At 40.4% G+C, this 25175-nt stretch overlaps 2 protein-coding genes across 2 annotated transcripts in view; both read right to left on the bottom strand.

Moving 5' to 3' along the window:
* Nucleotides 1-4828: 4828 nt before the first annotated feature.
* On the bottom strand, nt 4829-18515 carry LOC114922820 (vomeronasal type-2 receptor 26-like; the record flags this gene model as incomplete). The annotated part of the gene is made up of 7 exons (XM_029284839.1): nt 18406-18515; nt 9973-10264; nt 8870-8926; nt 7788-8015; nt 7190-7243; nt 6723-6849; nt 4829-5682 (listed from the first exon to the last, which is right to left on the bottom strand). Coding segments are annotated over exons 1-7 (1722 nt in total), but the record flags the coding sequence as incomplete, so codon positions are not given.
* A 694-nt stretch (nt 18516-19209) lies between these two features.
* Nucleotides 19210-25175, bottom strand: part of LOC114922821 (vomeronasal type-2 receptor 26-like) — a 10806-nt gene continuing 4840 nt past the window's right edge. Inside the window, exons 2-4 of the mRNA XM_029284840.1 lie at nt 22567-22794; nt 21411-21537; nt 19210-20105 (exon numbers count right to left, since the gene is read on the bottom strand). Of these exons, the coding sequence (XP_029140673.1) occupies nt 19210-20105; nt 21411-21537; nt 22567-22794 (1251 nt within the window). The remainder of the gene's footprint in view (nt 20106-21410; nt 21538-22566; nt 22795-25175) is intronic.

Here is a 25175-nt window from a genome sequence, read left to right on the forward strand (position 1 = left end):
TTATCACATCTGCATTTCTGCAGACCTAGTTTCTGTTTGGGGCAGAGAGACTTGTGGGGGGGGGTTGGTTTCTGCCTTTAAAATCCTTTGGAGAAATATATTCTGCCTTTTTAATATTCCCAAAAATATTTTTCTCTGGATTCTTCCCACAGTGAAAAAAATTGAGTACTATGTGGTGAGAGACAGGAAAAAGTCACCTGGATTTTTAAGAATAATGTTGGATTCTACAGAAGTTGCATGCACCTTCTGTAAGGGATAATGAAGAAAGGGGCAAGATGTGTCCATGACTGAGAAGGACTTATACTTCATTTGGTACACATACAATGACATCATGTTGTATCTAGCCACCCATCACTTTGATTCTTTGATTCCCCATGTTGTTGAGTTAAAACTCTATGTTTGTTTCACTCAGAAACAAATGAAAGTTCTTGTATAATAATTTAACTTGAGTCTAATTTATTTTGATTAACTTTGTAGCCTTCTTCATACAGGAATCCCAATCCAGTTCAAGTGACTTTCTTACAAGCATCTTCTTCTTCAACTGTAAACATGATCAGCCTATTGTAAAATAATACCCTGCTCTGCCAAAGGGATTAGAAAAAGACAAGCAGGGTTTTTTTTGTAAGGGTGATTGCACATCAGGCTGGGCTTAAAGCCAAGCTTTGTGAAGCATGCACATATGTGTATTGAAGCCCCCCACCCCCAAACATCATCATCATCATCATCATCAAGTTGAAAGAGACCTTGGAGGTCATCGAGTCCAATCCCCTGCTCAGGCAGGAAACCCTATACCATTTTGGACAAATGGCTGTCCAGTCTCTTCTTAAAAACTTCCAGTGTTGGAGCATTCACAGCTTCTGGAGGCAGGTTGTTCCACTGGATAATTGTTCTAACTGTCAGGAAGTTTCTCCTTAGTTCTAAGTTGCTTCTTTTCTTGATCAGTTTCCATCCATTGCTCCTTGTCCTGCCTTCAGGAGCCTTGGAGAATAGCTTGACTCCCTTTTCTTTATGGCAGCCTCTGAGATATTGGAATACTGCTATCATGTCACCCCTCGTCCTTCTCTTCGTTAAACTAGACTTACCCAATTCCAACAACTGTTCCTTATATGTTTTAGCCTCCAGTCCCCTAATCATCTTTGTTGCTCTTCTCTGTACTCTTTCTAGAGTCTCAGCATCTTTTTTACATCGTGGTGACCAAAACTGGATGCAGTATTCCAAGTGTGGCCTTACATTGTAAAGTGGTATTAATACTTCACGTGATCTTGATTCTATCCCTCTGTTACTGCAGCCCAGCACTGTGTTGGCTTTTTTGGCAGCTGCAGCACACTGCTGACTCATATTTAAGTGATTGTCCACTAGGACTCCAAGATCCCTCTCACAGTTACTACTATTGAGCAAGGTACCCCCTATACTATACCTATACATTTGGTTTTTCTTGCCTAAATGTAGAACCTTACTTTTTTTACCATTGAATTTCATTTTGTTAGATAGTGCCCAGTGTTCAAGTCTGTCCAGGTCCTACCGTATCTTAAGCCTGTCTTCTGGAGTGTTGGCTATTCCTGCCAGCTTGGTGTCGTCTGCAAATTTGATGAGTTCTCCATCTCTCCCCTCGTCCAAATCATTGATGAAGATGTTGAAGAGCACTGGGCCTAGAACAGAGCCCTGGGGCACCCCACTACACACTTCCCTCCATGTAGATGCGGTTGAAAGGGGGAAAAATAGAATTTGCCAATCCAGCCATATTTAATTTTTTTTGCTCCCCAAAATCTGAGTGCTTTCCTGGGTATTCTCAGATAGGTCCAATCTCTGCACTGCAATTAGTGTTAGTTAGGGATTGGCAGCTACCCTACAACATAGCCAGTTTTATTTGGGTAGCACTCTCTTTAGGCTGGAAAAGGTTTGAAACTCAGTTAAATAATGGCAACAGCAATAGCACTTAGACTTATATAACACTTCACAGTGTTTTACAGTTCTCTATAAGCAGTTTACAGAGTCAGCCTATTGCCCCCAACATTTTGGGTCCTCGTTTTATCAACCTCGGAAGGATAGAAGGCTGAGTCAACCTTGAGCCGGTCAGGATCAAGCTGCTGAACTTCTGGCAGCCAGCAGTCAGCAGAATTACCTGAAATACTGTATTCTAACCATTGTGCCACCACATCCCAAAGATGCTTTTTCACGAGGCAACTGGACTTCTTCAGAGCTGAAGAAGCTTCTTGAATGAGAAGTAAAACATCTTCAAAGAAAAACATGCCTCATGAAAAAGCATCTTTGGGACGTGACCCGGATGACTGAGAATCTTGATAGTTAATTAAGTAAGAAAATTTCTTCCTCCCATGCCAGGACCACTTAAATGTTCTGAGACTCTAATGAAAAGCTATCCTCAGAATATATACCTTATCTCTACTTCCCTGGCTAAGCTGCTTTCAAGACCAGTGAATAGTGGAGAGTAAGAAAGCCAACAAATCTTAAAGAAAACAAAATGAGACATGTTTTCTGAGCCTTAATAAGAGTATAACTTTCTTTTTAAATATTCTTTTTAAATATTTTAACAATTATGTGCTAGGATTAATATTGAATCAAGAAATTAAATAAATACATTGAAAATTCAGTTAGTAAAGGCTTTAATGTTCAACATAGCCGAAGTACATCTCAATCACTTAAATATGAGCCAGCAGTGTGCTGCAGCTGCCAAAAAAGCCAACACAGTGCTGGGCTGCATTAACAGAGGGATAGAATCAAGATCACGTGAAGTATTAATACCACTTTACAATGCCTTAGTAAGGCCACACTTGGAATACTGCATCCAGCTTTGGTCACCACGGTGTAAAAAAGATGCTGAGACTCTAGAAAGAGTACAGAGAAGAGCAACAAAGATGATTAGGGGACTGGAGGCTAAAACATATGAGGAATGGTTGCTGGAATTGGGTATGTCTAGTTTAACGAAGAGAAGGACAAGGGGAGACATGATAGCAGTGTTCCAATATCTCAGGGGCTGCCACAAAGAAGAGGGAGTCAAGCTATTCTCCAAGGCGCCTGAAGGCAGGACGAGAAGCAACGGGTGGAAACTGATCAAGGAGAGAAGCAACTTAGAACTAAGGAGAAACTTCCTGACAGTTAGAACAATTAACCAATGGAACAACCTGCCTCCAGAAGTGGTGANAGAGACTGGACAGCCATTTGTCTGAAATGGTGTAGGGTTCCTGCCTGAGCAGGGGGTTGGACTCGATGACCTCCAAGATCCCTTCCAACTTTATTATTATTATTATTATTATTATTATTATTATTATTATTATTATTATTATTATTATTATTATTATTATTATTATTATTATTATTATTATTATTATTATTATTATTATATGCACTAGACTTAGATGGGCTGATAACTCAATATTAAATTCAAATAAACTACCATCATAGACTAATTTTCTTGATGAATGTAGACTACAAGATTTTCACAATGTTAGCTGATGGATGGAATAAATCTGTTTGAGATAGTGTACATACTGTATTGAACAACGTGGTTTATCCCCAAAAGAACCATAAAGGAAACAGCAGGTTGAAGAGGAGAAGGGGGAAGGAGAAGGGGAAGGAGAAGGGGAAGGAGGAGGAGGAGGAGTGGCGAATATCTGTAGCTTGGGTGTAGGATGAGGGTGAAGGTTCATTCTCTGAGCTTTTGGTTTCCAAATGTTTAGTTACCAGACTAGGTAACATCTTCAGTGGAGTTTAGGGGATGTAGGAAATATCTTCAGTGGAGTTTAGGGGATGTCAGTGTTCTTCTGTTTCTAAGGGCTTCAAGTGTGGGTGTGTCAAGTGGGGGGGTCTTGTGATAGGTCAGGTGTGAGTCATCAGTGAGGATCTTGTGATGAGTCTTGGATTGGGAGGTTACATCAAGTCAGGGTCACCGGGAGGTGAACTGCTGGTGTGGGGGAGGCTTGCATGGGTAGGTTGAGGGTCAGTGCTGTCTCTGGTTGGCTGTGTGGTTGATTTGGATTCTAAGGGGTTCATAGGCTGGTTGTAGGTCAACATGTCTGTTGATGGAATTGCTTGTGGAGTGTCAGGCTTTGATGAACTCACACTGTAGTGGATGGTAGCATGGCCAATGATTTTAGTGTTGCCCTAATCAAACTGGTGTTGTTTGGTGTTGGTATGGGTAGAGATTAAGGATTTGAGATTGTGGCATTTGACTGCCAGCAGGTGTGGATACTGGTTTTCAACTGATGTGATGTTTGTCTCATGTAAAATTCTTGCAATCATTACAGTTGATTTTGTAGATTACATTGAAGATCTTTTTGGATGAGGAACGTTTTGACAGTTTGCAGTAGCAGTTCATGCTGGCAGTACTCAACAAAATTAATTAATTAAACAAATAAACAAATAAACAAATAAACAAATAAACAAATAAACAAATAAACAAATAAACAAATAAACAAATAAACAAATAAACAAATAAACAAATAAACAAATAAACAAATAAACAAATAAACAAATAAACAAATAAACAAATAAACAAATAAACAAATAAACAAATAGATAAATAGATAAATAGATAAATAAATAAATAAAATAAACCCTGATTTGGAGAGAGACAGAGACTCCTAATACAGTTTTCTAAATACTTAGATAAGGAAAGAAGGGCAAATATATTTATTTATTAAATGTGGTGTTTTTATTATGATTCACAACAAAACAGAACAAAAACAGGTTTCTTGGAGTATGTGCGCTTTTAAAGAAACATTAAGGTAGCAAATACGATTTTTAAAATAATAATTTGGGGCAAAGTCTGTTATTTTGACATCAAATGTTCTTTTGTATTCAGGTCTGGTCTTAAAAAAACAATGTAGCATTTGGGGATGAAGATGCAGCATAGCATGCCAGTACTTGAGGCCAAGATGGAGAAGATCTGCACAGCCACTGTATACTTCCCTTTGGTGCTCATATAGGTAGGTACAAAGGAGATCCAGACGCTGCAGAAGACCAGCATGCTGAAAGTGATGAGCTTGGCTTCATTGAAAGCCCCAGGGAGATTCCTGGCCAGGAAAGCCACTGTGAGGCAGATAATAGCCAGGAAACCCATGTAGCCAAGGGCAAGGTAGAACATGGCAACAGAGCCTTGATTGCATTGCAGGATGATCTCTGCAGATTGTGAGTGCATGTCTGACTCAGGGAATGGGGGAGAAGTGTCCAACCAGATGCTGCAGAGGACAACTTGGAAACCAGAACATGAAAGGATGATAGAATTGGCCAAGGTCTTCCCTAGCCATCTCTGTAAATTATTCCCTGGTTTTGTGGCAAAGAATGCTAATACAACAGTGACTGTTTTGGCCAAGACTGTAGAAATGGCAACTGAGAAAATGTTGCTAAAGGTTGTTTGTTGGAGAAGGCAAGTGGCTCTTCTTGGCTGGCCAATGAATAAGAACGATGTCAAGAATGAAAGCAGGAGGGAGACCAGGAGGATGTAGGAAAGGTCCCGATTGTTGGCTTTGACTATGGGTGTTTCTCGCCATTTAATGAAGATTCCCAAGACAAAAGATGTTACTAAACACAGGAACATTGCAACGGAAGCTAGAATGATCCCCAAATTTTCTCGATAGGATAGGAAAGTTTCAGTCTTAGGTATACATTCATCTTGGTTAATGTTTGGATGCTGATCTACTGTACATTTTATGCATTTTTCAGCATCTGAAAAGAGAAAGATAATAATAATAATAATAATAATAATAATAATAATAATAATAATAATAATAATAATAATAATAATAATAATAATAATAATAATAATAATAATAATAATAATAATAATAATAATAATAATGTTGGAAGGGACCTTGGAGGTCATCAAGTCCAACCACCTGCTCAGGCAGATTAATATCTGCATAAAGGTTTTTCCATCATATGTATCATTGGAGTGAAACACATTGGATCAATGTGTTTGAAGAAAGGTAGTGTGCAGCAATGGTTGATAAATTTAAGTAGTATTAAGCAGAAGGATAAGTTACAAAGGCAAATGAGATTCTCTACCACATGTTCCCAAGATGAGAGGTGACTGTTTTTAAAGATTGCATCATTCAAGGAGATTCCATGAACCTTATATAAGAGATGCAATCCAAAGCACTCCACAGTCCTCCCACCAATGACCCATGTAGAGATTGGGTTTCCTGGTAGTGGACTAGGTGAATCACAGGAAGAAATAAAATGTTGAAATCAAGGCCCCTGCAAATATGAATGTCCCCCTACATCTGGACCAAAGAAATGGTCAGGATTTATTTCTGGATAGCAGTTATCTGGCTGGTCTATTCCATTCTCCCAAAGGTGCCTTTTTAAGAGGCAACTGGACTTTCTGGTTTTTCTCTGAAGACGTTTCGCTTCTCATTCAAGAAGCTTCTTCAGCTCTGACTGGAGAGTGGTGAATGGAAGGATTTATATTCCTTGCAGACAGCTGGTCATTTGCATTATTTTAGCAAGTCATTAACTTAGCTGACTGAAAATCTCCATAGGTATATTCCATTGTTTCGTTTTCCTCCCACCAAGCCAAGAAAGCAAGAACAAATGGCTTCTGTCTCCTGAGTGAGGATGAAAAGACAAGGCTCATTTTTATAGTATTTGAAGTGACTCCAGTTAGAAGGGGAAACTCTTTGTCACTCTTTAGTTAAAAATGCCTGAACAATGCCCAGTTCTATGGTCTTGCTGAAAGTCTTCCCCTTTCCTCTGGAGTCACCCACCTTCCATGGTGGAGATGGTTCCTTCTGCACAAGGATGACAGTCATAGCAGCAGATGGGCTTCTCTTCCTGAGCCACCTTCATGAATCCAGGCTGGCAGCTTTCCACACATGTAGAAGGAGGCAAGGGCTGAGGAGATAAAAGGAAATAAAACTCTGGATAATGAGATGGGTGGCATATATAACATAGCCATAAAATGAACTTATTTTCAGAAAAATGGCAGAGGGTTTAGTCCAAGATTTAGCTTTGACTAATTAGAAGCCAATAGGAAATGTGAGGAAGATCTAAAAGATTGAATTGCATATTCCTCCTCTGTTTCACATTCCTTTTAATGTTTCATACACATTACAAATTTAGGCTTTTGTTTTAAACTTAGATATTTAATTGCTCGGGGATATATTGCCTGGATACTTTGCTTTAGCTAGCTAACTACATTATTTGAATGACTCCCTCAGTCTATCACCCTTACCATAGACTCAGTGAATAGTTTGTATGAAAATTGAAGATTATTGTTCGTGGTTCTCTGAATAGACAATAAAGAAGTTTTCACTCTTGAGAGTCTTATTGGCTGATATGAAAACTCAAAGGCATTGAAGGCAATTCTCTATCCATCCCAAAAGTGTATTTGTCAAATTTGAAGCATGCTTATGTTGTTTTAACCATTATTGCTTCTCAGCTTGCCAAAAAACTTGGTGGGAGGGAAAGGGGAAATAGAATGCAGGCTCCAGATATCAAGAAGTCAGCCCGTGAGAACCAAGGATGATTCAACAGGTGTTTGCCAAAATCTAAAGGCATTTTCTCATAACAATATTGTGACACTCAATTGGATAATGTGACCTGCCTCATTGGGGAAGGGAGATTTCTATACTTTTAATATAGTGATTTGAGAGAGAATTAATCAGATGGTTTTGCTTTCATCCATGCCAAAATGATGTACTCTATAAAGTTTTGCATTAAAAGATTGGATCATCTCAGCAGTGCTTACTCAACTGGCTTTGTCAGTCAGAACCTTGACAGTATTCCTGTTACAGCCACCTTCAGTGGAATAAAATAAATATTAGTCCCACCTTGCTTAGCACTTCCACCTGTGCAATACTCTTCAGGTCAATGGATAATTTAAAATCCTGGGATTCCTGTTTTTCTAGAGTCCCAGACTTCAATCTCTTGACAGAATTATTTGGGGAAACAATCCAGTTCACAATGTCCAGGTCAGCTGTAAGATCTCCTTTCTCATCCAAATATACCCCTTCTATGGAATTATTGTAAAACTGGGAGCTTTGAAGGAAGGGGTGAAGCTGTAAAGATAAGATAAATAAGAGTTTAGAAAGGTCTTTGAAAAGACCCCTTTGTCTATGCTGGGAGGGATCAGAACATTTCTGTCTCTTTGCTCAAAAAAACAAGTTGCTCAAACTTGGGTAGAAGAATATCAATAAGCAGAGGAATAATAACAGCTGCTAACTTAATATTTAAATATGTAAATCAGAATAATGATTGTAAAGGAGATAAGTGAAGCATATGGTCATGTTTCTGTTCCCACTGCTTTATCACAGCGATGATGATATACAACTTCTTTAAAGACAAAAAAGTATTTTTAATTCATGTTTAATTAATCTAAAAACATAGATGAATGAAATGTCATCCATTCAGATTTTCCTTTAACCTGAGGGTTGTTGTTAGATTTTTCTCTTGTGTTGTATCCATAGTTGCCCAAGTAAAGTAGATAGCTTCACTATCAGTGACTTCACACTGCAAGCATCATGACTGAAATATATTGGTTAACAATATCTCTCTTCATGCTACCATATGTTCCTTTTTGAATGGAGAGAATTATTTGATTGTCTCTAACAGGCTAATATGTGACCCCAAGTTTGCTTCTTGTTTGTACCAACTTCATCAATTTGAAAAAAAAGAATGGCTGAACAACCAAGATCTCAATGCATTCACTTTGAAAAACATAAAATTAAAACAAGAGAATATTTGGGGGGAGGCAGTTAGGATAAGATAGAATAGAAAGGAAGATGAAGGAAATGTAATTATACTGGATTTGAGTTTCTGGGTGATTTATTTTTTCAGAATAAATAACCAAGTCATCCACTTATCAAACTAATTCCCATATTACAAGGAAATGTGACTAATGGAAAGGAAATACCTGCCAAGCCTTCAGCTTTGGAGCTTCCATCTTCATATCTCTGTTCTTCACTGATCTCTTTGATGTGGATACATAAGCTGAATTTAAGGCTCTTCCAATAGCCCAGATGCTATTGTAGATGAGATAGCTATCCATGGTCAGGATCCGATCAATCTCCTTCTTCCTCAGAGACACCAGAACTTCTCTCTGTCTGCACCGTCTCCAGATTTTTATTGAAAAGGCATCCTTAGTGGATGAACATGTAAAGGTTTTCTCCAAAAAGTTAAATAGGAAGTTAACAAAGATTTCAAAAGCATTGTAGTTTGCCCATTTCCTTTTCTTTATCACAAAGGAAAAAATGCCACCAATGTGTTTCAAGGAATTCACACTAAACATAAACTCAAGACTGAGATCCCACTGAGATGTGGTGATCCAGACTTTATCTACAACACTTCCCGGAAGATGTGTAAGTACTGTGTCAATAACTACCATCCCTATTGTGAATGAACTAGTCTCTGAACCATAAACAAAGACATTGACTTTTCTCCATTTATAATATTCTTTTAATTTTAAACGAAGATCAGCAACATTCAACGTAAATCTTTGATATATGACTGCACAAATGCCATTCTTTAACATCATAGAAGACATGGTCCTCATGAACTTCTCCCCCTGGTCAGTTTCTGGAGCAATGAGACCAACCAAGGTCCACCTGAAATGGAGAAGTAGCTGGATCATCCCTGGGTACTGGACTCCTTCAGCAGGGAGCATTGGGTAGAAGAAAGGAAGCTGAGTTTTATCCCCCAGAATCTTGGAAGCAAAACTATAACTGATCTGAAAGGAATGGAAGATGGTATTTTAAATATTTGAATTTGAATTTGAATTTTATTATATTTATACCCCGCCCTTCTCCCGGAGGACTCAGGGCGGCTTACAGCCAGTTAAAAACAACTAATACAATACAATACAAAATTTAAGAAAATGATTAAAAATAAATATTTAAATAGGCCGCTATATAACAAGAAATGCAGTTCTTCTCATTACCATAATCAAGCTCTGCTTGTAATTTACAACAGAGGAACACTGATAGAAAATTGCATGAAAGAAAACTAAGAAAGACCCACCTGAGGGACTTTGTAGGTACTCAACATGGTAGAAATCTGGATGGAGATGCCAGCCTCAGACTCTTCCAGAACAGCCACTGTGTTTTTCTGTCTTCCACACCTGTAATTGGGCACATTGGCCACCCCATCTGAGAGCAGGTCCAATAAAGGATCTGTAGTCATTTCTATCTTGAAAAATTTTTCATAGATACTATAACCCAATGTGATGTTGGGTAAGAGGTGGCCCTTCTGGTTGATGCCCTCAATGGTGAAAAGGAAAGGTACAAATTTCCAATAAAACTTGGTTGATGCTCTGCAGGTATGAACATGTCAATGAAAATAACATTTAACTTCCATTCAATGATAACAGTTTTAGTACACTCAATCACAATTTTTTTTTCAAAATATTAACAAAAATATTAATAGAAAAAAACCCAAAATATTTTGGATCATACAATATTAGTTGAAAGTCACTCCCCTAGTTGGTAAATCTAGCACCACTTCAATTTTACGTGCTTGTCTTTTAGCATTTAATATTTAATATTTATATTTGATGGTCTGCTTCCTCTATCTTAGTACCCAGAGAGCTAAAAGGTACTATTATCTCTTTTATGTTCTAGATTTGGCATTGGCCTAAGAGTTTAGAGCAGGGGTGTCAAACTGCCAGCCCGCGGGCTGGATGCATCATGGCAAAACCGCGCCCACCCATTGCCGGCAATGGAAAAAAACATCGTGATACGTCATGACACATCATGTGACGTTGCGAGTTTGATATCCCTGGTTTAGACTGATTCAAAATGGCTCCTGCGTGGATGATATTCAGAAGCTGTTAAAGACCAGGTTATTTTCTCCAAGAGTTGGACAGAGTGAAGGTTGATTGTCTTTTAGATAATAATAATGTATCTTTATTGTTTACTTTTTGTTGTTTAGGGGGATTACTTTGATTCTTTTCCTGTTTTGTATTGTTTCTTTTAATTGTAAGCCACTGAGAGACAGACACTATGAGTTTTATAAATTTTATAATTTTATAAACAAATGAATAACTAAAGCAATCAACCACCCAACTAATAGATTATTTCATTTATATTTTTTTTTAGTTCCTGGCATGAATTCATGAATGAGAATGAGATATATTTTCTATATCCATCAATTCCTATGTTCTTAACTGGGATGCTTTCATCCCAGCAGTAAATTTTAGTGTGGAGAAACAATGGTGGAATTATCTCTGAATGGAGAGAGGAAAAAACAGAATCCCAATGTAAGGTTCCTACTGGCAGAAGAAATCTGAGGCTCTCAAAGGCCAAGGCAGAGACTCAGACAGAGGCTTCAGGAACAGGAAAGCAACTCTTTATTTGGCTGAGTAAAGCAGTTGGGTGGTCAATCTGCAGGCACATGGGCAGCAGAGTACTGGGGAAAAGCCACACCTGGGGGGGGGGTTGGCTGCATTTTATACAAAGTTCTGTCCAATCGCAACAGCACAAAATTCAAAAGGGGACATGGAGGTGTGTTGATTGGCTCCAAAAGGGTCATTGCTTTATTTGCATACAGGTACGTGACTCTCTTTGTTAAAGGTAAATGGTGTTTTTCTTCTGTGAGCATGGCTCCTAAATGCGAGATGATGTTAGCCTGAAATTGGTTTAATTTCCCCTTCATCGCTATGCTTGAACCAGGCATCCCATAGAGAGCAGCTCAGCTCAGGGGTGAGGTGAAAGAGAGATTTCCTTCTGTTCCTCCGAGTCCAAACTCTAGCTCTCCTCATAGGTCAGAATGGAAAGTGGATGGGGGAAAATATCTGGACTGGTCTTGATACTTGATACTTTAAATCTTGAAATGAGCTTCTTGATCTGCAGTGTGCAATAGGGACATCAAAATAGAATCATATATCCAGTGCTTTTTTTTTGTCCCAAAGTTCCGGCACCTTTTTTTGACAGATTTTCCAAGTTTTAAAAGTAACTTTGGAAAAATTTGATGTTTGGTCCACATGGTCTTGACTCGCCCTGTTGAGCGTAGCAGGTTGGCAGCAAAATCATTAAAATGATGCATGCGGGCTGCTTGTGGGTCGAGTTCGATGCATGCGTACTTCGTCCATGCTGGTTGTGATGGCGCTGCTAGACTTGTGGCACTGCTCGGCTTGTGATTGGTCGTGTGATCATGTGCTGAGTGCTTACTGGGGGCGGCAACCGTTATGTTTCATTACACAACTGACGTGTGTGGGTGTGTGTACAATGATTGACTACGTGTGAAAAGTAAATAATTTCTTTATTTTTAAAAATCGTTGGTGAATTGAAAATATTTTTTTTTTATTTTTAGTGTAAAATTTACTATGAACATTTGCCTTAAATACAATAAATTAAATTTATATTAAGAACTGAATATATAATTTTTTAAATAAAAGATTAACAAGATGTGAATTCTGGCACCTTTTTTCTTACAAAAAAAGCACTGCACGTATCCCTTCTATTACTTAATAGAATCACTTAACCCCAAAATAGAATCAAATCAGGAAAGAGCAAATCAGAGATTGACAATATGTTTTTGAAGGGTGGGACCTGTACACCTTTATTGAAGTGGCTATAATGCAGTGCAAGGATTGACTTACGTGGAGAAATTTGTGGAGGGACTTCTACTGAAGCTTAATGGTTGAAATCTAGCCTGCATTGCAGAGACTATGCCACTAATCACATAATCTCCTGGCTTGTAATGATGATCTGGGTCCACTTCACCCTGCTGCAGAGTCAGGAGGCATATGGCTTTGTGCATCCCACCAGATCTCCAGGGCCACAGAATCAGCATGAAGAGGAGGAGCAGCAACATGAATTGTGTTCTTGACTGAGGTTTTTCTGTGTCACCTGCTTTTTAAGAGAAAAATAAGAGGTGGAAAAAACCAAAATCAAGGGTCTCCTGCTTTTGCAGGGAGTTGGACTAGAATACCTCCAAGGTCCCTTCCAACGCTGTTGTTCTGTTATTTCTGTTAGAAGCTTCAGATCAAGGCAGAGTCAGCAAAGAGACATCAACAGAGATTCTGCTTAATCTAAAACTATCATTAGATTCTCTTTTTGTATATAGCCAACGCTGGTTTGGGGGTCTGATATTGACACTACAATATATTCTGACATGTTTGTGTTAATATTTTTTTGGGGGGAAGTTTCCAGAAACTCTCTAGGGTCCTAACACTAAGACAACAAATAAATCACTATTATTTGGATAATTGAATGGAAGAGAACTTTCAGCTCTCTGAACCCGGTATCAGGGAGAACTAGTGGCTTCAAACTTTGAAAATGGGCCAGTGAGGGAGACTGGAGAATTTGGCCCAAATCTTTTTTTTTAGTAAAACACCTTTAGAAAACCCAGAATAAAGAGAGACATTTAGCATGGCCACAAAGAGTGGCACTTAATATGGATTTACTTGGGCTTTTTACCTAGGAGAATTTACAGATAGATCTATAGCAGTGATGGCGAACCTTTTAGAGAATGAGTGCCCAAATTGCAACCCAAAACCACTTATGTATCGCCGGGTGCCGGGTGGGCATGGCCAGCTGGGTGAGCGTGGCTACAGTGGTCATGGCAGATGGGTGGGCGTGGCCAGCTTGATGTTGTTCCTGGGGAGGGATGCCTGTGGGGGCCAGGCAAGGTTGGGGAGATCCAGGGGGTCTTTGGTGGGTGGAGTGGTGGGCAGGAGGCTTGTCCTGCAGGGTGAGGTGAGGCAAGGCGAGGCAGGGCGGGGTGCCATTGTCGCAGGGCAAGGCGAGGCAGGGGCCAGGGCAGCTGCTGCCTGACACCATTGGCCCCCGCACACAGAGACCAGCAAGTGCATGGGTGCTGGGATGCATCCAGACATATGTGACCTCGGCAAGTTAGCAGGCAGCTGGTTGAAGAGGACGGTTGCCATCTCTGGGGCATGGCACGCGTGCCCACAGAGAGGGCTCTGAGTGCCACCTCTGGCATGCATGCCATAGGTTCACCACCACTGATCTATAGCAACCTGTGAATCTTATTTAGAGATGAGTAATTAGTCCCTATTTTGAAACAGACAAATGTGGGGACCAGCACCTGAAGAAGAAGAAGACATAAAGAAGGCACCAAACAGTAACTCATGAAGCAGGAGTTTGGAAAAAGAAAGAGAAAGGAATTATTTCAAGAATGGCAATAAAACAAAGTTTATTCTCCATAACCAGACTCATTTTTTCTGTGCCAGAAGCACCAAAGTGCTTATGTAGTTAAAGGAGTTACCAGTGATATCACCATCACCTTGGGGACACCCATTTGGGTGTTCCTTTCATGTCCTGTGAAGTTTAATGCAACCTGTCTACATTGTAAACATTCAATTTTATTCAAAATTACTCTTACATTATCTTTTAATTGTCTTTTAGGTAAAAAAAAATACATTGGTCTTCATGTATATAATCCTGTAAAACTTTAAGTCTTTTAACTAAGATGTAGAGTTTGTAGTCGTTATTAAGGAGAGAAATTGACCTGTAATTCTTCACAGAAATTAAATCCAGTCCATCTTTAGGTATTTTAGAGCCATGGTGGCACAGTGGTCAGAATGCAGTACTGCAGGCTAACTCACTGCTCACTCCAGGAGCTTGATTGTCATTGGCTCAAGGTTGACTCAGCCTTCCATCCTTCTGAAGTCACTAAAATGAGGACTCAGCTTGTTGGGGGCAATATGTTGACTCTGTAAACTGCTTAGAAAGGGCTGTAAAGCACTGTGAAGCAGTATATAAGTCTGGCTTTTGCTATGGCTATTAAAGAAATGTAGGCATCCTTCCAAGAGTCCAACATAGGATTCCCCTGTAGAATAGAATTCATTAAGTCCTTCATTCGAAGAAGTAATTGATCTTCAAAAATTTGGTAAAGTCCACTTGGTAAACCATCTGGTCCTGGAGCTTTGCCTCTTAAAAAGGCAAATAATAGCTCTATTATTTCAAAAGTTATTATTGTGGTTCAAAAATTTGCTTGTAGTTTTCCGACAGTTTAGGAAGATTTTTAATAATAATAATAATAATAATAATAATAATAATAATAATAATAATAATAATAATAATAATAATAATAATAATAATAAAGTTGGAAGGGACCTTGGAGGTCATCGAGTCCGATATATAATCCTCCATACTGTCTAAAGATGTTTTTTACATAAATTGATAGAATAATTCCAAAAAAGTCTTTGAATATTTTTGTTTATCCATGTAAGTCTTTTTCCCTCTTGACACTTAGTTACTATCTTCTTTTCTGTCCATTTTATTAGTTTGTATGCCAACCATCTGCCTAGTTTATGGCATGTTCAAAAAAGTATTGTTTCATATATTTAAGTTTCCTTTCAATATCTGAAGCAGTCAATAAAGAAATGTGTGGTTGCAATAATTTTAGTTCATTAAGTATATTAGAATCTTCTGGTGAATTCTGGAGTTCCTTCTCCTTCAATTTAATTTCTTATAAAACATTTTATGGTATAGGGTTTCCTGCCTGAGCAGGGGGTTGGACTCGATGACCTCCAAGGTCCCTTCCAACTTTATCATTATCATTATTATTATTATTATTATTATTATTATTATTATTATTATTATTATTATTATTATTATTATTATTATTCCTCTTAATTACTGTATTATATTGTATAAAATGTCCTTGTGCCACAGCCTTAGAAGCATCCCAAACTGTTGTCAGATTGGTTTCCTTACCTAAATTATTATTGAAATATTCTTGAAGTACCTGTTTACATTTTTTAACAATCTGTGGTCACTGCAAAACAGACTCATTTAATCTCCATTTAAAAACTGAGGACCAAATTTAAGATGTAAACACACTGGATTATGGTCAGAAAAAAGTTTTTGGAAGAATAATAACTTTAGTTTTTTTGTGAAGTAGATTTTTTGTAATCCAAATCATATTGATTCTACAAAAGGAGTTGTTTCTCTCTGAAAAGAAGGTAAAGTCTTTTGTTAGTCCATTTTTACATCTCCAAACATCAATCAAACCTAAAGTATCAGTCAGCTGGAAAAAACGTTTGAGGCAGTTTTCCTTGTGTTTTTAAAATTTCTTTATCAGCTGATCTGTCTAGTTCAGACATGTCAAACACAAGGCCCGGGGGTTTGATGCGGCCCGCAAAGTGGTTTCATGTGGCCCACAAAGCCATCCTGGAAACAGTGAGGGAATGGCCCCCGCTGTCTTGGCCCTGGCCCAGGCCGGCTGGGAGCCAATGTACAATTTTGTGGTGGCCATCTATGCTGAAACACATTCAGTCTTAGCTCCACAAGGCCGTCCAGAAACAGCCAGGAACCAGCCCCTGTCATGTTGGCCCCACCCCCTGCATGCATGCTGGGGAGGTGTCACCCTTTGTGAGGAATGAAGAAATGGACCATGCCTTGGTGCTTGCCCCGGCCCCACCCCCTTCTGCCAGAGACCCTCAGATCTGTCCCACTCCTACCCAGGCCCCCACATGCATCCTTGATGCAAACGATGTAGAGCTGGCCATGCCCACCCAGTAGGCCACACCCACTACATCCATGCCCACCCAGTAGGCCACACCCACCCTGGCCACACACCCCCAGCCCCCCAAGGGAAACCACAATGCTGATGCGGCCCTCAATGAAATTGAGTTTGACACCCCTGGTCTAGTTGTTGGGGTTACTGCCGCATTGTAGTCCCCAATTACACACCAATACTGAAAAGAATAGAAGAGTAAGTGTTGAGAGAAATGTTTAATAAATTTGGCTTTTTCTTGGTTTGGGGTGTATAATCCCACCGCAACAGATTTTATAACCTCTAATTCAATTTGTACAATTACTCATCTGCCTTGATCATCAACAAACAATAAATGTGGCTGTAATTGGGGTTTAATATACAAACCTATCCCATTAATTTTTTTCTTAGAATTAGCAGAAATAAATTCCAGACCCAAGCTGTTATTTGTTAATTACTTTTTGTCAGTCTCTTTAATATGAGTTTCTTGCATGATATTATATCATGGTTCACTTTATTCAAATAATGAAATAACTTTTTTTCTCTTTTGTGGGGAATTGGCCCCATTAACATTCCATGTCAGAATCTTGCAACCCATTTGTTATGAAGAGGAAGTTTGAGGAATTCCAGCTGAGGCTCCCTTCTCCACAACCTGTCCTGGATCAGTGTCAGACTTTTTATCTTTTTCTTTCAGAACTAATTCTTGTGATAGTTGATCTTTATCTTTTGAAAAATAGTGTAGTTCCCATCCATGTTTTTCCTAAAAGTCTTGTGCTTTAAGGACTGAATTTAGTCTATACTGTTGATTATAAAGGTAAAAATAACTCCTTCCAGCTTAACCAAGCAAAAGGGAATATTATTTTGTTTTAGATCGGTCAGAAAAAAATATTCTTTGTGTTTCCTTAATATTGTAATTGGAATTTCTCTGAATATTTGCACCTCTTTTCCAGAAATGTTAAATTTCTGATGGTAATGTTTCTGAATTACCTACTCTTTAATAGATTTTCTTATAAGTTGAATCATAGCATGTCTTGGCAATTGTCTTCCGACTGCATATGCTGAGTTTATTCTGTAAATTTGGTTTATTTCTTTAGAGAAGTCTACTTTCTCATCATTGAACCATTTAGTGATTTCTATTACAATTATATCACTTAAGTTGTGAATTCACTCAGGGATTCCCTAAGTCGCAGAAAAACTTCCTTCTCTTCCCAATCCAATAACAATAAATTTGAGCTGAAAAGATCTAACCTTGTGTCTATCTCATCCTTAGAACAGAGCTGGAAGGGACCTTGGAGGTCTTCTAGTCCAGGGCTTTTCAACCTTTTCACCCATTGTACCACTTTTAGGATATGGCAACATCCAAGTACCACCAGTCACCTAGCAAGCTGTCAAAAACTTGATAAAGTACAGGTAGTCCACAACTTACAACAGTTCGCTTAGTGACTGTTCGAAGTTACAACGGCACTGAAAAAAGTGCCCCCAAGCCACAGCCGAGCAAGACACCTGCCTGCCCACCCGGCGGTGTTCTTCCTCCTCTCTGAGGTTTTCATTGTTGTGAGCATTTCTGTTGAGGATTGGCAGCTGATTGGTGCTTCTTCAGGGCTCAGCAGAAGCACCAGGATCAGCACTGAGCTCCAACTGGAGCCTGGCGCTGATCCTGGCGCTTCCACTGAGCCCTGACAGGCCTGCAGCTCCAGCCATCTCTCGCTCAGGCTTGTGCGGTGCTGCCACCAGTTCAGCTCATTCCCCTCCCCCACTACTTTTCTAGGATGGTCGCGTACCACCTGCCAGGTGCCAATGTACCACAGGTGGTACCCGTACCACTGGTTGAAAAGCCCTGCTCTAAAGCACTATGACATGGTATATAAGTCTCTGTTGCTTTTGCTATTATTGCTGCCAGTCTACTCTGGCATCAGCTGAAATCTAAGCACACTAAACATCCATGTTTTCAATTGCTTAGGAGTGATGGGAATTCTCTGGGTATCTTACCTTAGGACCACCACAGACAGGTCTCCCACACCTCGACATCTGTCACCCTGCTGAATGACTTCTTCAGCTTCTGCTTGCTGCCACTTGCAGCTGGACACCATGTGACACATTGCGCTGTTGCCACTAATGGGTGGGGGGGTGAAGCTGCCCCATATGCCCCACACCCACTTACCTTACTGGTAGAACCGCCACTGCCAGACCTCCCATGCACCAACACTTGTCAAATCACGTGGCATTTCACACCATTGCTGTTGATCATGGTATGATGCCTCTTGCAGCAAGAAGCCGCGGGCCATTGCTGTCACATGTCACTTGTGGCAAGCTCGTGCCATCGCTTGTGGTGAGTGGTGGAAATGGAACAAAGCATCATGCGGCATCCTGCCACAAGCAGCAGAAGCAGCCTGAAGTACCACTCAGCATCCTGCCATGAGCAATGGCAACAGCGTGGGAGGCCTGGCTGCAGCAGTCCTACCAGTAAGATAAGCAAATATGAGGTGTGGGGCAACTTCACCCCCACCCCGCCCTCACCCCAAATTAGGACTTACTTTCAGGGGGCTTAATTTCGGGAAAACACAGTAGTTAGGATAATGAAACATCTGCAAGAAAACAAACAAGCTCAGGGAGCACCAAGGACCCCTCACTTATATCTTATAATAAAATAATAGCAAATAAAGGGAAGGGACAAAAATGGACAAAAAAAATGATGGAGTTGAAATGAGGTTTTTTTTTTTAACGTATCAAATGCTGTTAGAATTAGAAACTGACATGTTTAGGAACCACCTATGCAGCATTCATTTTACTGTGTTATTTTGACATCACATGTTCTTTTGTATTCAGCTCTGGTCTTAGATAAATAATGTAGCACTTGGGGAAAAATATAAAGCTCACCAGCCCAGCATTGGAGGCCAAGATGGAGAAGACTTGCACAGCTACCATGTACTTCCCCTTGGTACTCAGGTAGGTGGGCACAAAGGAGACCCAGACGCTGCAGAAGACCAACATGCTGAAGGTGATTAGCTTGGCTTCGTTGAAAGCCCCAGGCAAATTCCTGGCCAGGAAAGCTACTGTGAAGCAGATGGCAGCCAGGAAGCCCATGTAACCAAGGGCAGAGTAAAACATGGCAACATTTCCTTCATTGCACTGCAGAAGGATCTCTCCAGACTGAGAATGCATATCAGCATAAGGGAAAGGGGGAGAAGTCCCCAACCAGATGCTGCAGAGGATAACTTGGATACCAGAACAAAAAAGTATAATGGAGTTGGCCAGGCTCTTCCCCAGCCATCTCTGCACTTTATTTCCTGGTTTAGTGGCCAAGAAGGCTAACACCACTGTGATTGTTTTGGCCAAGATTGAAGAAATGGCAATGGAGAAGATGGTGCTGAAAACTGTTTGTCGGAGAAGGCAGGTTTGTTTTGTTGGCTGGTCAATGAAGAGGAAGGAGGTTAAAATTGAAAGCAGAAGGGAGACCAGGAGGATATAGGAGAGATCCCGATTGTTGGCTTTGATTATTGGAGTTTCCAGGAATTTAATGAAGATTGCCAAAACAAAGCCTGTGATTAAAAACATGAACAAGGCAAGGGAAGCCAAAATGATTCCCAGAGTTTCTTTGTAAGAAAGGTAGTTTATAATTTTGGGAATACAGTGAACACGTTTGATGTTTGGATGCTGATCTTCTACACACTTGGTGCATTTTTGTGCATCTGAAAAGATCAAGAGTAGGAAAACATGTATTTTAATAGCAATAGCAATAGCACGTAGACTTATATACCACTTCACTCTCTAAGCAGTTTACAGAGTCAGCATATTGCCCTTAATAATCTAGGCCCTCATTTTATCGACCTTGGAAGGATGGAAAGCTTAATCAACTTTGAACTGGTCAGAATCGAACTCCTTGCAGTGAGCAAAGTCAGCCTGCAATACTGCATTCCAACCAATGCACTACCATGGTACAATCAAATGCATTGATTGGGTAAAATTATTCATGTAGCTGATTGTGTACAGATGAAGCTATTATGCTTCTTCATTTTGCTGCAGCTGTAAGAAGAAACTTAATTTCTTCATTTCATTTTTCTTTTCTTTCTTTTCATTTTCTTTCCTTTCCTGTTAGAGAGATGGGCAGAATAGAAATTTAATAAATAAATAAGTATTTTTAATATCCCCCTTTCATCAATGAAGTTATAGAGAGGAAGGAAGGAAGGAAGGAAGGAAGGAAGGAAGGAAGGAAGGAAGGAAGGAAGGAAGGAAGGAAGGAAGGAAGGAAGGAAGGAAATCCACAATATTATAATTCCATTGCTGAAATTGTGGTCCCCTGCATCAGGGGGCCAATGAAATCCTTTCTAGAAAGAAATGAAGGACAACATCATACAGCTTTTATCAGCAGACAAGGGAGAACACTAATTTGTCATGGTGCAATAATTTTTGGAAGATGATGAGTTGGATAAGTGTTGAATATACCATGATTGTTTTGCAAAGAGAAAGTGGACCACAATCCCATGAAAGGAAGAAGAATGTTAGCTCTGTGCTGACATGATCTCCCTTTCCCTCTCATTCTCCTAAAACAAGGAGGAGTAGACAATGGAAGAGGGATAGAAAGAAGTTGCTGGGTTGTGAAAGCATACAAGACATTTACCTGCCTCTTAGTTTTGGAGGAATTCTGAAATCATGACCAATGGCTGCTCAACAATGGTGCCCTCCAGACATGGATGTTTTGCAATCAACCATCTTCCAAAGACACAATCAAGGTCTTTATATAAAAATTTGAAACATGAGAGGGGCATTGTAAAAGAGCCATCTCTCTTTCTCGTAATGCTTGTCTTATATCTTTAAATATCTTACCCCTGTTGAGCCTCCAAGATAATTTCTTATAAGTTATTTTATAAGTAAATATACCTATTAAAAAGAAATATATTTTTAAAAGCCAAACCTAAAAAAATGCCCTTTTATACAAAAATGTTGGTGGCTATGCTTTTCTCAAACATCTGTCTCTTTCCTCTTGTGTTACCCACCTTCCATGATAGAGATGGTTCCTTCTGCACAAGGACGACAGTCATAGCAGCAGATGGGCCTCCCTTCCTGAGCCACCTTCATGAATCCAGGATGACAGCTTTGCACACACCTGGAAGGAGGCAGTGGCTGAAAAGAGATGCAGAAAATGAATCATGGTTTTTTGTTAAGAAAAGGAAAGAGTACAGAGAAGAGCAACAAAGATGATTAGGGGACTGGAGGCTAAAACATATAAGGAATGGTTGCTGGAATTGGGTATGTCTAGTTTAACGAAGAGAAGGACGAGGGGGGACACGATAGCAGTGTTCCAATATCTCAGGGGCTGCCACAAAGAAGAGGGAGTCGAGCTATTCTCCAAGGCGCCTGAAAGCAGGACAAGAAGCAATGGATGGAAACTAATCAAGGAGAGAAGCAACCTAGAACTAAGGAGAAACTTCCTGACAGTTAGAACAATTAACCAATGGAACAACTTGCCTCCAGAAGCGGTGAATGCTCCAACACTGGAAGTTTTTAAGAAGAGACTGGACAGCCATTTGTCCAAAATGGTGTAGGGTTTCCTGCCTGAGCAGGGGTTGGACTCGATGACCTCCAAGGTCCCTTCCAACTTTATTATTATTATTAGGTTGGAAATCTGTGGTTCCAATTTTATTTTGCTACATAAGAAATTTGGATCTCATTAAACTTATTTGGCTGAACATTGCTTCCTTTTTAATCTTCTCTCCTAATTCTTATGCACTACAATTTTTAGTTTAGAATCTAAATTTAAACAGTAAATGATACAAAAGAAGGTCAGATGGATTCTTTGGTTTGTGAAATTCTGCCCCATGGATCAAATTTTTACATGACTTTGTACATGACTAATGTTTTTTCTCTCTTTTTCATTCCTTCTGATTTGTACAGCCTCTCACCTTGATGTCTATTACTCTGCATGGCTCACAACAACAATAAAAACAATTATAACCAATATTGGGGATGGGAGAGACAGCAGCTCTATTCAACTTCCCTTGAATAATTAAGGATACGATTGTTTATAGACAGCTGAACATCTAACCAAAAATATGCTGCCTCTCTTGGAGAAGTGAGATGGCATATGAAGCCCATCACTTGAATTCTCCTAGTGAGAGCTTCAGGAAGAGCAGAATAAAGTCATTCTTGTACCTTATTCAGCACTTCCATGCTTGTAATAGCTTTCTGGTTGACCATGAACTTGAAATCCAAGCATCCCTGTCTTTCTAGACTCCCACATTTCACTGGGAAAACAGACATATTGGTGAAAATCAACCAGTTTACCATATCCAGATCTGCCACCAGCTCTCCATTCTCATCCAGATATAACACTCCGATGGAATTATTGTAAAACTGAGAATTTTGAAGGAAAGAATGAAGCTGGAATGGAAGAGAAAATGGGTACGTTTAGACAGAAAAATCTTAGAAAATTAGAAAAAAAATGATCTTTTTTTAAAAAAAACACAACACCCCCCCCCCTTAGATGTGTGCTATGGGTGAACTGACTCACAAAGTGAAAGTTTCAGATTTATTTATTTCTGAAGTCACTTGCAGACAATCTATAATCATTCCATGAACTGGATAAACACTGAGATAGGTCACTTGGACAAGCTTTAAAGATTCTGTTCTTGTACATTAATAAAGTAGCATTTCTGGAATCTTTGCAAATTCTTGCCTTTCTTCCCTCAGTGGGCTGGCTGCAATCTTGAAAGCTTCTCAAAGTTTTGCTGTCGCCCAACTTATATTACAAGAAAGTCAAGCAGGGATATTCGAACACTAAAGATATGAAAATAGCAATAGCAATGGCCAGTGCTGTTTTTCTAAAAAAAAAAAAAAATATGGTGCCGGAACTCACACATGTCATACAACCCACCTTGCCTACCCTACAAGGTTCCATCCAAAAAAGGTGCCAGAACTCCATTCTGGGCATTCTATGAGGAAAAAAGCCCTGGCAATAGCACTTAGACTTATCTAAGCCAAGGCTTTTCAACCAGTGGTACGGGTACCACCTGTGGTACATTGGCACCTGACAGGTGGTACGCGGCCATCCTAGAAAAGTGGTAGCAGGGGAGGGGAATGAGCTGAACTGGTGGCAGCACCGCACCAGCCTGAGCAAGAGATGGTTGGAGCTGCAGGGCTGTCAGGGCTCAGTGGAAGCACCAGGATTAGTGCTAGGCTCCAGCTGTAGCTCAGCACTGATCCTGGCGCTTCTGCTGAGCCCAGAAGCAGTGCCGATCAGCTAGAATGTTGCAGTATCTCCAGGGTCTTGTGATTTACTTTCAGATGCTTGGCAACTGATTCATATTTATGATGGTCACAGTGTCCCAGGATCATGTGAAGTAACCAAAACCTGCTGCAACCACCCAGCAGACGGGGGGGAATAAAAACCAATACCCCCCCACCCCACCCCCGCTGCCAATCCTCAACAGAAATGCTCACAACAATGAAAACCTCGGATAGGAGGAAGAGCGCCGCCGGGCGGGCAGGCAGGTGTCTTGCTCGGCTGTGGCTTGGGGGGCACTTTTTTCAGTGCCTTTGTAACTTAGAACAGTCACTAAGCGAACTGTTGTAAGTCGAGGACTCCCTGTACTTCATCATTTTTTTCCTTTTGGGGGGGGTCACCAAGTTTTTGACACCTTGCTAGGCGACTGGTGGTACTCGGATACTGCCATATCCTAAAAGTGGTACAATGGGTGAAAAGGTTGAAAAGCCCTGATCTAAGCCTACTGTCCCATTTGGCACATTCAACAAAAGAAACTCCCAGCAATTTAGATTGACCAAGAGTGTAGCTTTATTGAAAGATCTATCTAGGCACAGCAGAAGCAAAGTCAGTTCTGGGATTTTCCCACAAAAACTCATATACAGTAGGTAAAACCCCCTTTTTTCCCTTTGGGCCACCCACAGTTCACAGTTCACTAAATGAGTTCAGTTCTTTTGGTTTTGGAAAAACTGTCTGCGCCGGTCAAACATTCTTCATAACTTGACCTTGATAGATAACGTCTCTCCAGCAACAGAAGGCTCTCTTGCATTCCATAGCCGTCCCCCCTTAGGAATTCACCACCCTCCCTCCGTCACTGTTTGGCAAACTGCAAGCGAAAGCAGGTGTAGGCGACTATGGAGTTGAGTCAAGTTTGACATACATATTGCTTCATAATGCTTTACAGCCCTATCTAAGTGGTTTACAGAATCAGCCTATTGCCCCCAACAATCTGGGTTTTCATTTTACTGACCTTGGAAGGATGGAAGCCTGAATTAACCTTGAGCTGGTCAGGATTGAAAGACTCGAACTCCTGGCAGTGTGAGCAGAGTCGGTCTGCAATACTGCATTCTAATCACTGTGCCACCTCGGTTCTTATAATTTATAATTATAATTTGGAAATGGGGGAGATAAATATAGAGCCCTTGTCATGGTCAGATCATGCACTCCTTAGGATGGACTTCCGGACCGCTTCCCCCCGCCGCAGGGAGACGGAACCGCCTAGATGGTTCCGTCCCAGGCGCCTGATGGACCCGGAGAGGTTTCTGACGGAGCTTGGGCCATATCCGGAGGATCTAGGTCACAACTCGGCGGAAGATCAGGCTGCGGCCTGGGATGTGGCCGCAGCCGCAGCACTGGACCGAGTCGTGCCGTTGCGGCCTCTGACCCGACGTAGATCTCAATTGGCGCCTTGGTTTACCGAGGAGCTGAGAGAGATGAAACGCCGGAAAAGACGCCTAGAGAGCAGTTGGAGGACTACCCGAACCGAACCCGACCGAACACA

This window comes from Protobothrops mucrosquamatus, unplaced genomic scaffold, assembly GCF_001527695.2.
Source record: "Protobothrops mucrosquamatus isolate PMUCROS unplaced genomic scaffold, P.Mucros_1.0 scaffold1008, whole genome shotgun sequence".
NCBI classification, from domain to species: Eukaryota; Metazoa; Chordata; class Lepidosauria; order Squamata; family Viperidae; genus Protobothrops; species Protobothrops mucrosquamatus.